General features: G+C 40.6%; 1 protein-coding gene across 1 annotated transcript in view; it reads right to left on the reverse strand.

Annotated features, from left to right (window-relative positions):
- The window catches only part of AHI1 (Abelson helper integration site 1), a 68,706-nt gene extending 61,428 nt beyond the window's left edge, over nucleotides 1-7,278 (reverse strand). Inside the window, 2 exon segments of the mRNA XM_033143839.1 lie at nucleotides 347-403; nucleotides 7,039-7,278. Of these exon segments, the coding sequence (XP_032999730.1) occupies nucleotides 347-362 (16 nt within the window). The 5' untranslated portion in view covers nucleotides 363-403; nucleotides 7,039-7,278.
- Between the last annotated feature and the right edge of the window lie 9,060 nt (nucleotides 7,279-16,338).

Consider the following 16,338-nt stretch of genomic DNA (forward strand, 5'->3'; position numbering starts at 1 on the left):
TCCACTCTGCCAAACCTCATTGTAAAAAGCCTAAGTGCTATTGGCAGGGTGGATCTGCAATTCCATTTCTGCTAAGAGTTAAAGAAGCACTGTGGTGATAATACTGCAGATTCTTTCCTTGCAAACTAGCTACTGCATCACAATGCAGACATGAATGCATACCACATGCACTACTAGTTGCTGTCAGGGTCTTTGGGTGTACAGTTATCATCTCTGGATCAGGACCCAGGTCTGTAACTGGAAATACTAATCGGTAATAAGAACCCTTCTTTACACAGATAAAATTTAACAGTAAATGGTTCATACAGTGCAAAAGTAAAAATACTATAGCACGTATACTACATACCTGCTGGCATTTTCATGACCCTCAAAGGCAACTCAACACATTTCACTTTTCTTCATTCTGCAAAGAAAACCAGAATATGTTATAGGACAGTAACACTGAGAAAGACAACTATCAGTGAACAATCGAACACTGGTATTACAGCATGGGTTGACAGGAATATCCTGTTGAAAATCCTAATCTCCCTCAATGGACAATAGCCCTAGATCACCTAAATTGGCTCTCTGGATCCTAAAGTTGTGTAAAGTTTTCTTCTTTTAATTAATCAACTCACTGTTTAAAGCTTGATTTACAATCCTATAGTCCAAAGCAGAGTTGATTGTGCTTTACTCTCTGGAAATGGGTATAGAGTTGTAGACTTATTCTATATGAACTATATCTAAAAGCAGAACCCATGGAAGCAAAAATGTGTTTTAAGGTTTATTTTCTGTGAATTGGTCCATAAGGCCCACAGAAATCACCATCAAGTAAAATATATAGGGCTGGAGGGAAGCCAGTAAGACAGATATAAATCAAAAGAAAAAACCAGTAAGCAAAATTCTCAGACCTAATGCAGCAGCAACTGGTTAAACCTCATCAACCAGGTCCCCTTAATGACTTCTAAAATAATGTCTTAACTAATCAGCCAGCAACATTTTGATGCACTAACAGATACACCTGTGCAGTGCACCACACTAAGTCTGAATTAAAGTGCAGAATAATATACTGTAATGAATAGTGTTACAAAACTTCAGTGATGCCATATACACACTACTACAAATGTTTAAGATTGTAGCGGCAGCTAGAGCGCCTATGCTAGTTTCAGTGTCTTCAGCGATCGCCCCAAACCCTTATTTGCTTAAAGACATTTCTAGGTCATTGTGCCTGGGGTTATGCACACTTTGCCTCACAATAATTAACTGGCATAGTAAGTACAAGACGACAGGGAGAGGAAAGCTAGACATGAATTCTCTGAATTCTTGCAATCTCATGTTTGGTTTTCCAATGGTTCTAGCCCCACCTGCTGAAGATTTGGTGCAATAATTTATAGTTTATATAAATGAGTTCACTGCATCTGACAAATGTTGAACATGGCACCCCACTATAACCAGCTGATCTTCAAGCTCTAAAAAAAAGCCTGATACAAATTCTACATGCTCACAAGGGAGGGTGGGAGAGCTCTCAACAGAAAGAAAACACCACACCTGTAGCTTAGCCACCAGGAATGCTCCCTTGCTGTAGCTTACCCATTTGCTCTACAGAAGTGCTTGCTGTGATGTAATCCCATACTATGCCTATCCTAAAATCCTGCCTAGCATGTGCAACTAAATAATGACGACTTAGCACAATTTATCATGTAATTTGGTTAATGCACTGGCCAAAAAGGGCTTCAGAAACATGGGCAGTCGTTTACCCTTCTGCTTGCCTCACTCCTCCTGGCTACCCTCTCTGCACATTTATGTGTTTTAAGTGTATATGCATTTAATGTTTTAAGTCAGTATACATGTCACAGGCACTGCATAGAAGCTGCTTTGTGCAAGTCCTCATGGTAGCTGTTATCAGTGGTAGGTTGTTCAGGTGAAGCAGTCTATCATGTGATTACGGTTGTTACTTTCACAACAGTGAAAATGATTGTTTCGGTGTGCTATTTGGGTGTGGGGAGTCTGCATAGGTGTGAAAACCCAACTCAGATGTCTCCCAAGCTCATTCACTTCAAACAGCTATGCCTTAGAGCAGTGAACCACTCCACATGAATAGCTTTTTGTGTAAAAAGTTGTGAAAGAATGACTCTAGAGCACTAGGAACATTCACGAGGGACAGATGGGACTTAACTGCCAACTGGCACAGGCCAGCCTGTGACAATACACCTGCCACATGGAAGCTGCATTTAATTCTGTGGAGACAGGCCAGTGCAACTGTCAAGAGTTGACTATGACACCAGTGCAGTGCCACAAACTAACAGGCTACATTAAAACCCAGCTTAATAAAATGACCCACCACTTGCAAGGTTAACCGTTGCCCTTCCCGGCTCATTGCATCCAGCAGGGAGGACTGACAAGCTGGGTCCAGAGTTATAAACGCCTCTTTGGCAGGGAGGGGTAGTCTCGGCCACCTTAAATGACAGCTGTTAGGATCATTCCTGTGAAGAAATCTTGCTTATTTGAATTCAGTTTTAATGTGGATTGGATTCTGTTATTTGTATGGTAATGTACATTGTAATGTTTAATGCGGAGAGTCCTGTCTGGTCAGGTAAAAGTTGGTTCAACTGTCACTGAGGGACTTCAACTGACAGCTCAGGAGCGGTTAGAGAGAGAATTCTCAATATGCAAAAGAAGCAGTGTTCTGGTTGGCTGCAGGGTTAGAATTTTCTGTTAAGACCCATGTGATTGGCTGGGGTCAGCAGAAGTCAGTCTGTGCTGGTAAGTGAAGGAGTCCATGGTGTTTGTGGTACGCTGCCAGAAGACAGCAAAGGAGAGGCTTGAGAAAGAATACGTACAAGAAAGGCAAAGTGTCTTGGTGGCAAAAGACTTGTTGGGGTATCTGAATCACTTGGGTCAGGAATAAGAGATGAGGAGAGAACAGTGCTGAGCAAGAAGTATCTTTTCAGTAGCACCTTAGAGACCAACTGTGTTTGTTCTTGGTATGAGCTTTCGTGTGCATGTATCTGAAGAAGTGTGCATGCACACGAAAGCTCATACCAAGAACAAACACAGTTGGTCTCTAAGGTGCTACTGAAAAGAATTTTCTATTTTGTTTCGAGCAAGAAGTAGAGAAGTTGCACTGCCAGGCTCTGAGGTCTGGTAGGCTTCAGCAAAAGTCCTCACTTATAGTGTTGGTAGTCTTAGCTGTGGTGGAGTAAATAAAAAGGCAATTGGGCTAAAAGTTTTAATAAGGTTCTCCAAAGCTGTCTTGCTTTAGTAACAGAGTATATAACAAGCTACAGTTAATTAACAAGGAAAGTGTATGTCGATTTAAAGAGACTGTACTATGTTAAAGTAACCACATAAGCTTGTGCACTACATAATCCTTAATAAACAAACAATATATTTCCTAAATATAGTGCATATATCTGTCTGGCTTTATATCACAGTTAGCAGGTTATTGGTAAGTTAATGGTGAAATGGTCCAAGTTATATTAAATGGTGGGAGCGGAAAGATTTAGGAAAACCATTGAAGTTGGATTTGGTTAATAAAATAAGTAAGGATATATCCTGTTCTCTTGTCACAGATTCAAAGGATCCTCACTGGACCCAACCAGCCAAATGCAAATCCTTTTCTTCAGCAAGTTGTTCAGAGGTCACCTGCATATATGGAGTTGGGTGTCATTGATCTGATGATGACACCCAGGTCTACCTGTCTTTTGCAGGTAAGTCAGAAGAAGTGCTGAACCAGTGTTTGGGAACAGCAGTGGACCAGAACAGGGTCCATAAACTTGTCTAACAAGTGTGATGGTGTTCAGCAACTACGAAAGTGAATGTATACTCCTTAAAATGATTAGATGTGCATTCTGGGAGTGCTACTAGATTCCCCTTTACCTCTTAAGGGTCAGAAAGCCTTAGTAGCACAAAAAGCCTCCTATGGGCAGAGGCTGATATACCAACTATAACTCTCCTAGAAAGAGATGGCCTAGCCACAGTTATCTATGTTCTGTTAACCTCACCACTGGACCATTACAATATGTTTTACCTGAGGCTGCTTCAGGTTGGAAATTGCAGCTATTCTAGAAGACTTTTAAGTTTGAAACGGTAGCCATTCTAGAAGACTTTTAGCCCAACCACTCCCAACTCTGCCTCTGCCCACTGCCAATATAAGGCATCCAAAAGATTATTTCAGAGGAATGTGGCCCTCAGTATAAGGTTCCACCCCATGCCATAAAGGAAGGAGGGGAATCCATATAAAGCTGCCCTGGGATATCAAGATTTAACTTATGTTTGCATCTTGATGTAAAACTGCCAACGTTTCATAACAAGAACTAATTACCGGTACACATGTCATCAGGATCAACACAATATATAAGCAAAGATCTAAACACTGCATATCTACATTGTTGTATTCAAAACCAATGATGTGCAAGGAAAAATTGTTATGGAAAATTTTCCATTTGAAACAAAACATTTTTATTTAACAATTTTTTATTTAACCAAGAATGAATATAAAGAATGGAAGCTGAATCAACTTCAAAGTTGATCTTAACTTTTTTTCAGGCATCTTTGGGCATGATAAAATCATGTTCTTAACAGTTTGCAATGTCTTCACTTCTTCAAATTAAAACAATATAATGAAAATGTATTCTTGTGAGTTATAATGTCTTAACAGTAAAGTATAAAAAATAAGTATTCCAATGAAAACAATTTCCAAATAAAGTTTTGATTGTGTTTTAATATAATATAATATAACCAGTAATATAATCCACATTCAGAATACTTTTAAAATTTTCCCTCTAATTAAATATTTCTGTTCAAATACTTCTAGGTGTTAGAAATTTATTTTAGATTTACAACTTTTTTTTTTTTACTTAAAAAGATATCATGGTTAACACAATTAGTCCTTTCCATCACAAAGATATCATGCACAGTTAAGCCATCATCTTCTTGAATACCCTGTGCAGACTGTTACTGTTGTCTTTTGCCTTAAGGCATTTTGACAATTATATGGCTTCCTACTGTATGCATTACTCTTCCCTACATTTTTATTAACGTCAACAAAGGCAATTAAGGATGGAATACTATATTGCACTTACCACTGAACTGAACCGGACTTATTTCTGAATAAAGGATAGGATTACACAGTGTGCTTTATGTGTATTAGCAATGCAGTTGGATTAAGCAACAAACAAGACAAACGTCAATGGAGAGGGAAAGAGTGTAAATATAGTCCTTTAAGCAACCTGAATAAGGATGTTCACTAATTGTAATCCCATCTCAAAATAGAAATGATTTCATCATTCAACTCAAATAGGCAGAAGAAAGTGAGGTTTCCAATGCAGGAATTGCCTAATCCAAATTGTGTTATAAAAACACAAATAAAAATGACATACATATTTCCCCTAATAGTGGAAAAGTTGCCTTTAGAATAATTTGTCATTCCACATAATGTATAAAGTAAAGAAGGAATGGATGCATATATGCCCCATTTTATAGTAGATTTTCATTTTGATATATTTTCTGACATCTAGATTTATTGAAATATGTTATAGTTCTTCTTGTCTGATTCCATGCACTGTCATGTGCATCTTTAACAAGACACAAAGAAGCATCATATTTCATGTGATTCTTAAGTAATTATACTTAAATATACAGTACTTAAATATATTGTATCCTTATCTGTAATTATTCTCAATTATCTCACTATTCCCTTTAGTCTAACTAACATGATTCCCTTTAGTCTAACTACACATGAAGCAGATTAGAACTGGCTAATTTCAAATGCCACAGCTCTCCCATCAAATGAGTTTCAGAACTAAGCAAGGATTTAAAGCTGATCTTCTTTGCTACATCCAACCCCAACATTATTGTCACTGGTGCGGTATGGGATTGCCAGTAGACTATGGACATGAAGAAGTCAGTTCACAGCCATAGGGAGAGACATAATGACACTTATTTTGTACTCTTCAATGGAAGTAACCCTTCTGCATAGGATTGCTATTAAGGAGAACTGACACCCCTAGGCACATCTGTGTAGGAGCATTAACTCCAGATTTAAAGCTTTCTGGCGTAGGATCAAGCCCTACTGGATCCCAGAGGGACTTACTTCCGAGTAAATATGCGCAGCCCGGGACCACCCCACGAGCAGAGGCGATCATCGCATTGCGTTGCGCTAAAGTGCGCTAAAGCACTACGAATTCAAACACTAAAGAAAAAGGGAGCTTCATGGGCATCGCTTTTCGATCTTAAGTTTCTCTAGCCCGCTCCATATTAAACAACGCGGAGAGGAGGGCAGCCCTTAATAACGGCCACAACAGAAATCACCGGGTTTGGTTCACATTTTGGGCTCCCTTCTTTCTCGACCCAAAGCGATGCTCCTCTAGTCCCGCCCTCGCACTCCACCTCAGCCAATCGGCGCTGCTTTCGGAAGAAGCGCGCACGCCCACCTCCCTCCTCTTCAAAGGTACATGCTCCGTCTCCTAACAGGACCTCATTCTGTCATGGGTGAACCACGGGAGATGTAGTGCTGGCTGGGGCTGCTGGGACTCGTAGTCTTCTTGCATTCCTAGCTCACTCTGTTCTCCCCCACCCGTAAGGCGCTGGCTGCCGTTCCTCTAACGGAAAAGAACGCCGGTTGCTTTGTGGGAGGGGCCGCTGGCGCTGTGAACGCAGCGCGCTAAAGCCGTTGGGAGCCCAACCGGCCTCCGTGGCAGTTGCTCGTCGGCGGCTGAGGATGATGCGTGGTAGCTGCGTGCTAAAGGCCTCCCGCTCAGCGCCCGACAAAGCGCCGCCGACTGTGAAGCGTCTTGGGCATAAGCGCCTCCCTCCGCCCCGCCTATTCGCCACATTTCTGGATTGGAAATAACCGCCCTCAGGAGTCCCCTCCCGCTTAGAATGTTGGCCGTCCTCAGGAGGGAAGAAGCCCCCGCACAGAGGCCGCCTACGCTTCTTTTTTCGGGTGGAGTGGGCAGGGTGGCTTTGCGCCGCCATCTCCCCCCTCCTAACCAACCACGTAGCCGGTCCTGGTGGGAACCCAGTAAAAAGGGGGAGGGGAGGTGGTTAGAAACTCACTTCCAACCCTCGATTGCTCCGCGCTAAATTCAACGGCAGCTCCTACGCCGCCTCAGATTCTGTTGACTACCTCCGATGCCGCCGACGGCTTCTTCACCCTCCCGGTCAATTGGCCTTCCCTTTCATTCCGTTCCTCGCCTCTTCCGTCACCCCCCTTTGCCCCAAATGGTTTCGCCTCAAACAAGCTCACGGCTGCCAAGGAAACAAGGGCGCCCACGGGCCTGCGCGCATGCGCAAACGACGTGGCAAGGCAAACTAAGCCAAACGTGCGCGAAGTTGCATGTATCGGTCTGTCTGCTACTTAATATGGTTGTTTTGGTAGGTTGTTCGGTACCGGGGTACTGCTCACATGGCGTCATTGGCATGAAAATGCTAGCCCATATTCACCCCCCAATGGGATATTTTTTACCCTTTTCCGGGAAAAACACAGCAAACGTGTTGCCTGGGAGTACCCTTAAGGTAAAGGTAAAGGGACCCCTGACCATTAGGTCCAGTCGCGCCGGCGCTCATCTCGCGTTACTGGCCGAGGGAGCTGGCGTACAGCTTCTGGGTCGTGGCCAGCATGACAAAGCCGCTTCTGGCGAACCAAAGCAGCTCACGGAAATGCTGTTTACCTTCCCGCCGGAGCGGAACCTATTTATCTACTTGCACTTTGACGTGCTTTCGAATTGCTAGGTGGGCAGGAGCTGGGACTGAGCAACGGGAGCTCACCCCGTCGTGGGGATTCGAACCGCCGACCTTCTGATCAGCAAGCCCTAGGCTCTGTAGTTTAACCCACAGCTCCACCCTAAAATAGAACTTTATGGAAAGTAAAAGGCAATGTAGACTAAAAAAAAATACAGAAAGGTAGGACGCTTTGAAAATCACAATAAAAATAATTTTATTAGTGAAAAATTTCTATCCCACTTTTCCTGTCCACAGTATCTAGGAAACATAACAGTTTAGGGTTGCCATGTCAGGATTAAAATGCGAACTCAGGACGTAAGGGAGAAACAAATCCACACCGTGATCAACTCCTGCCCGGAAACCAGTGTCCCCACTGGAAGGACGTGCGGATCCAGAATTGGCCTCCACAGTTACTTAAGGACTTACTGTTAAAACCGTGTTTATGGAAGACAATCTTACTTGACTACAAGTCATCGCCAAAGAAGAAAGAAGAAGAAGCCTCTTGTATATTGAAACAGGTTTTAATAAATAAGCAAACCTAGTAGATACTCAAGCCAACTTATGTATTTGGCAACCTAGAAAATTAATGTTCGTTACAGACATTTATTCATATATAATGCTTTTATGTATTTACATAAAATTGTCAAATGTTATCAGTTGTCTCAAATGTTATACTACCCTTTTGTTGAGTCAAAGCTGTGTTTGTAATTTAGGAATTTAACTTTTGAAAAAAGATATCCAGCCTTTAAGTTTACTTACTTTTCGAGAACAACAGAGAAGCTCTAAGAAATAATTCGGTGACTGCCTAGCAACCAGGAGAAAACACATACACAGATGTGTGTATGTGTATGTTTGTGTGCAAATGTGTTTGTTTGCAGAGGCATAAGAGCAGGTTTGTCCTAGCAGATGAGCAATGTCAGTAGTCTAGACTGTTGCTATTTTATTTTGCTACAAACTTGGGCCTAAACAAATGGAAGATGTTCCCATGGATGGGAGAGAACAACACTGAGACAACTCAAACCTGGATCTTTGCAGGGAAGATGCTGTTTTCACAAGCCAATTGGATTTCTGGATTCTATGTGAAAGAATAGTCTACTATAATAGACTATTACTATAAAAACATAATATTACTGTAATAGACTGTGGCTATTGCAAGAAAGTAAATGTAAAAACTTAGTTTTAGTCTTACACTGTCCTCTAGGTGGTGGTGAAGTTACACATGTATAGCTTCCCAACCCCCCATTTCTCTGGAAAATTACTTCGGAGGCACATTTTTACTGACCATTTTTAGGGTCAGCTCATACATTATGTTTGTGCTAATTTTTTGCAAAACTAGTGCTCTAATATACACATGCAGAGGAACATCATAAATGTGGGACACGACTGACTCCACTGACTGTGATCTAAGCTACAAAAGAAAACGATATATTGTACATAATAGGTAATATACATATATGTGTGTAAGAAGTTGGTGCTTTTAGTGTGCAAAAAATTACACCAGGGACTGAGTAACCCACCTGCTCTCCAGAGGTTCAAAATTATTAGGGAAACAAACCAGAAATGGGAGTTGGGGGAAGTCCGGGAAGGAAGGAAGGGGTAAGATGTGTTATATGTATGTTATTGATATGAAATGTTTGTCTAAAGAGAAAAGTAAGACAATATTTTTTAAAAAAATAAATAAAAATTATTAGGGTATTTTCTCCAACCATGACTTTAGTCCATGCTATGGTTAATGGTGGAGACATTTGGAGGTGCTTTTAGCTAGAAAAAGGGTGTGGGGATATGTAGTCACTGATTAAAAAAACAACCCTAACCGTTTAAGACCAAATGTAAGGCTGTCTCATGTTGGCTCAAGGTCCACAGAGAAATTGGAAGTTAAGGCTGATGCCTTTATAGATGTGTATTCAGTGAATGAGTTGTTTAGTGTCACAAATTGTGCTTCCTTACAGCTTACAATCATGTAGGAGAGGTTCAGAGAAGACTAACCCAAGGTCATACAGATTCAGGTAATGTAGCCATGTTGGTCTGTCGTAATAAATAACAATGATGAAAGGTTTTTTTAAAAATCGAAAGATGTTCCAGTAGCACCTTAAAGACCAGCTAAGTATAAGCTTTCTAGGTATGAGCTTTCATGTGTACAGATACTCTGAAGCAGAGGTCACTACAACCTTATAACTGTTGATGACTGTTAATGATGGCAGTTGGTTCCACAGGGAAGGGCAAGGGATTTTTAAAGGGCTAGATGACCAAAATTAGCTTTAGCATGTATAATGGGACATGAATCCAATATCTCTAGTCACACCAGGTCTCTCCATCATTTTTAGTTTGGTAATGAGATGTAATTCAGCAACTTCTCTTTCAAGTGTATTTCTAAAATTATTTTGCAATAAGACAGCTACTTTAAGATCTTGTATAGAATGTCCTGGGAAATTGAAGTGTTCTATTGGTTTCTCTGTGTTATGATTCCTGATGTCAGATTTATGTCCATTTATTCTTTGGCGTAAGGTTTGTCCTGTTTGTCCAATACAGAGAGCTGAAGAGCACTTGGCATTTGATAGCATATACCTGTATAATGTTGGAAGATGAACAATTACTGTAAATAGGCCTGAGATGGTATGTTTGATGTTACTGGGGCCAATAATGATGTTGTCTGGGTGTATGTGGCAGCAAAGTTGGCATCTAGATTTATTGCAGGCTCTTGTGCCAGTGTTCAGGAATTTGAACTATGATGTTAACTGTTCATAAGAAGGTAAGAACAGCCTGCTGGATCTGGAAATGACCTATCTAGTCCAGCATCCTTTTCTCACAGTAGCCAACCTGTGGCCTGCCTTTGGGAAACCTGCAAGCACAAGAGCTAACCAGCCTATATTTGGCTTGTTTTGTGTACCCCCAGATAGAAATTCAGCCATTGTACCCAACAGCTGTTCAGGGGTGGTGGTAGGTGTATGTCTAGAATATGTAGTCATTTTTCTTCTTCCCTTGCATGGAACAGCAGATTGCTGATGTTCTGGCAGGGCTATCACATGCAGCTATAACTTCTGTGTGCTTATAGAGCTGCGTCAGGGTCACTGAATATTAAAGTATTTTTAGAAAAATCAGTGCTTGGAAATTAGACTTCATTTTCTTGATCATATTAAATATGTGAGCTATTGATCAGGTTCTTCCCCCCCCCTCGGTTTGGAAAAGCAGGATAAATGACCTCTTCAACACTGCTCTGTTTAATCTTCTGCGTTAAGGAAATTTTGTATTGTTTCCACACCCCTTCCCTTAGGTGGAAAGGTGCATTAGACACTGCCCAAGATTAAGAAGCACTGGTTCTGGGAACTGTTCTGACTCCATCCTTCCTGTTAGATTTATCACATCAGCTGTGCCGCTTCATATTTGCACAGGTCACATGCAAGCTTGTTTGAAAATGCTGAGTTACTACATTTTGTACATGTCAACATTTCAGCTTTAAAAAATGGAACACATTTTTAATTTTCAAAAATGAACCATTTATAAATCATTTATAACTGTATTAAGCTTTTAGAACAAGGAAGGGAAAATATAAATCAAAGCACATAATGCTAGATATTGGATCTGTGGATTTTCTCTTGTGTTTCAAATGAGAAAGGAGTCACAAACACACCTGCTAGTTATAGTGTAAGAAAACCCCTATTATATCTTTTTAGATATATTGGTCAGGAGGAAATCTGCATTTACACCTTTAGAAAATAACCAGTTTATTTGTGAAAAAGGGTAGTTGAGGTGAGCAGGTAAATGGCAAGAGGAGTCAATGTTAAGGACTTCTTTACATTCTTCCACCCTTGCATTACAGCCATGAAAGGCTACTTTAATTTTAAAAACACATGAGAAATCTACATGATCTTTTGCACAAGATCTAGTTTGGCCCTCATCTTTCAAATCATCTAGCAGTCCATTGCACAGTTCCTACTCAAACAGCCATTGTTTTTATGCCACCCCTCGTATTACACGTAAATGCTAATTATAATGCAGCAACATATCTGAATTGCTTGTCCAGGTCCTACTGACCAGAAGCCTTTGATCATTTTGTATGTTAGTAGTGTAAGGACACCAGATGGAAATCATGCATGTTATTCTTTTTTAAAAAGTAAACACTAACCCTTTCTCTAAGGCTATCTTATGTATGTGAACTTTACAGATGATGAAAAAACTATTTCATAGATTACTGTATTTGGATTATTCCATCAAGTATCCCTCGGTTTTTGTGGACTGGCATTTTCCTTCCATCAACTCTTTTAGGACAGCAGGACTCTCAGATGTTTGTCAGTTCCTCCATGTGGAGCATAACACAGCACATGTGTGACTACTCTGGTGCTGACATGATAAAACATATTGCAGAAGAAGAGAGACAGCTGTGGACAGAAAGTTTCCAGTATTGGTATAAGATACTTTCCAAGAATCATCTTGCAGCCCAAGAAGAAGCCTAGTGTCACTTTGTACAAAGCTAGTTATACAGTGTTACCTCAGGTTACATAGGCTTCAGGTTACAAACTCCACTAACCCAGAAATAACGCTTCAGGTTAAGAACTTTGCTTCAGGATAAGAACAGAAATCGTGCTCTGGCAGCGCAGCAGCAGTGGGAGGTCCCATTAGCTAAAGAGGTGCTTCAGGTTAAGAACAGTTTCAGGTTAAGAACGAACCTCCGGAACGAATTAAGTACGTAACCAGAGGTACCACTGTATTTACCTAGTAAGACTGGAGAAGGTTGAGCAGAACTTGCAAAATAAGGGCTTTGACTTTGCAAACTATAGACACCATAGAACTTTCAAATTTGTAAAGAAGTTAAAGGTAAGAAATACTTGAATTCTCAGGAAGAGAAAGGTTTCAATTTGAATCATGATGTCTCTACTAAAGCTATATAATATAATAAATAAGAGAAAACCAATTCATGTAATGGGCGGAATCAAGGCACAACTGCTTTTGGCACACAGATGGGCTCTTTGAATCCCAGCTGATAAGTATAAAATTACACTTATCTGTGTAGAAACATGAATATGTTTCTGTTTGCATAAGCCACACATAGGCTTGTCTGCAAGAGATATATATCACGTGCCATATATCACGCTTTTTAGAATGGTTTTGTTTGTTCCTTAGAGCTGCTTATTCCCACCACACAAATGACAGGAATTCTATTTCTCAAATCTCCGAAGAAAGATAAAGATCTTGACTTCTCTTATGCCGAATGGATGAATGAGTTTTCCACCACAGATCTGATGGAAAAATCTGATATTGTTTAAACAGGAAGTACTAATTGAAAGTGGATGGGATGAAATGAGGACATAAAAGAACAGTGTAAGCTCCCAAAGGGGTGGGGTGGTTATTTCTCTTCATTGTTTACATTTTCCACAGATTGCCTCTAAGTCAGCTACTTTGCTTTACAACTCTGATTAAGAAGTAGATAGTAATAGAGACATGTTTTTAAGAAGGGTGGTAGAGGGTAGTTCAAACCTCAGATAATCACTCCCCAGATTAGGATGCTGGCATCTCCACAAAGCGGAACCACCACTTCTTCCAAATACCCATCTTGTTGGCATTAGGGGGAAAATAGGTAGTGTGTTCCAGAGGGTTGGATTTAGCTCTGATGCTAATCCTTACTGGGCCATGGTCCCTTGGAACATGCCCACTGCATTTGGGAAGGTATATTGCCTTTCACGATTTACATATTTTCTCCAGGAAGCACCAGCTGATATAACTTCAGTTTAGTCAAGTAAGCATGGTTGCTAGGTAAAATACCGGTACAAAGTGGCCTTGGGATTTAGTCAAAACAAAATCGAAAATTCTTTCTAGTAGCACCTTAGAGACCAACTGAGTTTGTTCCTGGTATGAGCTTTCGTGTGCATGCACACTTCTTCAGATACACTGAAACAGAAGTCACCAGATCCTTAAATATAGTGGGGGAGTGGGGAGGGGTATTACTCAGAAGGGTGGTGGGAATGGGTGATAGGCTGATAAGTGTGGAAAACCTGTTGACGACTCTAAACGGCTGCAATTAGTCTTGCAGGAAAGGCAAGGGGTGAGATGGTTTGAACAAAGACATTGGATTCTTATCTCATTATACATAACAAAGCCATCTTTAGCCATCTCACCCCTTGCCTTTCCCTGCAAGACTAATTGCAGCCGTTTAGAGTCGTCAACAGGTTTTCCACACTTATCAGCCTATCACCCATTCCCACCACCCTTCTGAGTAATACCCCTCCCCACTCCCCCACTATATTTAAGGATCTGGTGACTTCTGTTTCAGTGTATCTGAAGAAGTGTGCATGCACACGAAAGCTCATACCAGGAACAAACTCAGTTGGTCTCTAAGGTGCTACTAGAAAGAATTTTCGATTTTGTTTTGACTATGGCAGACCAACGGCTACCCACCTGCAACTGGAACTTGGGATTTAGGAATGAGGAGAATCATCAGTTCCTCTCAAAGGTTTTATGCAGTACAGTTACTCAGATTTAATTGTGCAAATCAACAGAATACATCCAGATCAGCATATCCTAGACATGTTAATATGAATGCCTTTCCTTGAACACACACACACACAACACACGAGAGAGACTTTCTTCCTGACAGGAATCAAGGCAGTTTATGTATAAAAACATGAATCATTTAAAAAAAACAAAAAATATTAAACATTGCTAGAATTAAAACTACTGTATGAGCATATATAAAATCTGTTTGAAACATAGAAATAATTGCAATAAAAACAGCATGGCGCCCGCCCTTTCATAAAAAGTCAATTCCCAAAAGGCTGTTGGAACAAGAAGGCCTTCACCTGCCAGCAGGACAAGGAGGAAGCCAATCTAGCTTCTTGAGGAGGGAGTTCCAGAGTCTGGGAGCAGCCACAAGTAGGCAATGCTATCTTCTTTGCAGTGCCTGCTCCCAATACTATAACCATTTAAGGTGGATCAAAAGTGACTGAAAGCAGGAGAGGGGCAGGTAGGTAAACAGAACCCAAAGGCTCACATGCACAGCCACCAGAACCTTCCTATATGCTTTCAAATAGGGCCATGCATGCACTAACCTGTGTGTAGCTCAGAAATGTAGTTTTTCTCAATGCTGAATCATCCACGCTCATCCTCAACATGCTGTTTTCATTCTAGATTTATTCTAGATCCTGCCATCCAGAAAGGTGGGTGTGGTTACTTGATACACTGCCCTGCTTGATTAAGTTGTCTATGCCTTTTCTTCTTGCCCCCCTACAGGAATTGGGATTGGGGGAATCTTATCCCTCCCAGTAAATTTTGAATAGGAACGAAGTGTTATTGCCAAATTATCTTTCTATATCAGTCCTTCACTCTTCTTTCCATTCTCCAAATCCTTTCTGTATGAATTCTTTAGTGTTCTGGATATCATAAAAGTTCAGAAAGCAGCTAGCGGTTGATTTATTTTTTATTGCGCTGGGCTATAAGTTAAAATTGGCTTAATCTATAAACAAAAGTGGGATAATTGTGAATATAACAAGTTAATTACTAAATAGAAGCACATTCTTTGTTGATCTGAGTTATTTTAGTATACCTCTTTTAACTGCTTACTATCACCCATAATAATGCACCCAGCCTGTTTCCCCAAGGGCTGACAAATTATCTGAGACCCAGTACTGAAGGCTGTGTTGCCTTGCTATGTGGGTGGGCAAAACGAGAGCTACTCAGGAAAGATTGGAATGATATTTACATTCTGTGGCTGCCATTGTGACATATATAGGTGGAAATACATACATTAGCTCTTATTGTACAGATGCTTTTTCTTTTAGTTACAAGGAGTTAGTTGTCTGGGGAACAATGCAATAAAACATACATCTATGTTTTGACCTTTTTTCTTTTTCGTTGCTTTTCTTATTTTAATTTTTTGGGGGAGGAATAAAGCATAGCAAACCATCAAATGTGGTATTTACTGAAGGGCCTAATCCAAACATCATAACCATTTCCAAACTTCAGGTAAATCTGTTCTCTTCTCATGTGACATGTTGTAATATCCCCATCTGTCTTGTTGGCTATTGTAATAAGGCTTCTGTTGAAATTGTACAGTTCTGTTAGCATAGCTTTTGTTCTCAATATCAGTAACCTCCTTACAATCCTTTCCCCTCCACAAATACATGGCAACTCTGACACTGTGGACTTTGTTTCCTCTTCCTGCCTTCCTGTGGGGTAGGCTGTTTTCACTAGTGATGATGGGTGATGTCTCCTTGGCTTGGCTTGAAAAATATTTGGGGGTTTTCAAGCTTCCTTAAGAAAATATTTTTTTAAAATTAAGTTTCAGTATTCTTGAGGAAAGTTCAAACAAACAAATCCCAAATAGGTGAAACACATATACTCCAGGCTCACCAGACAAAGGACATGACTGCCAAGGGGTCTGTGCAGTGGGCACCTGGGACTTTGCCAAACATAGTCCTCAAGGAGCATGAGATATCTGGTTTCTCATAGAGGCTCCCCACATATTTCAGAACCCTGAAAAATCACTGGAAGTTATATGCATTCAGTACTTGGTCTTGTTTTGTCACGCAAGGACACCCTTCTATTAAGAAATATACAGGATTATTATTACATTAAGCCATCAAATCACAGTTGTTGCAGTGGATCATCACCTATCTTGCACAATTGTAACGACAGAGACACATT

Source organism: Lacerta agilis, chromosome 3 (assembly GCF_009819535.1).
Source record: "Lacerta agilis isolate rLacAgi1 chromosome 3, rLacAgi1.pri, whole genome shotgun sequence".
NCBI classification, from domain to species: domain Eukaryota; kingdom Metazoa; phylum Chordata; class Lepidosauria; order Squamata; family Lacertidae; genus Lacerta; species Lacerta agilis.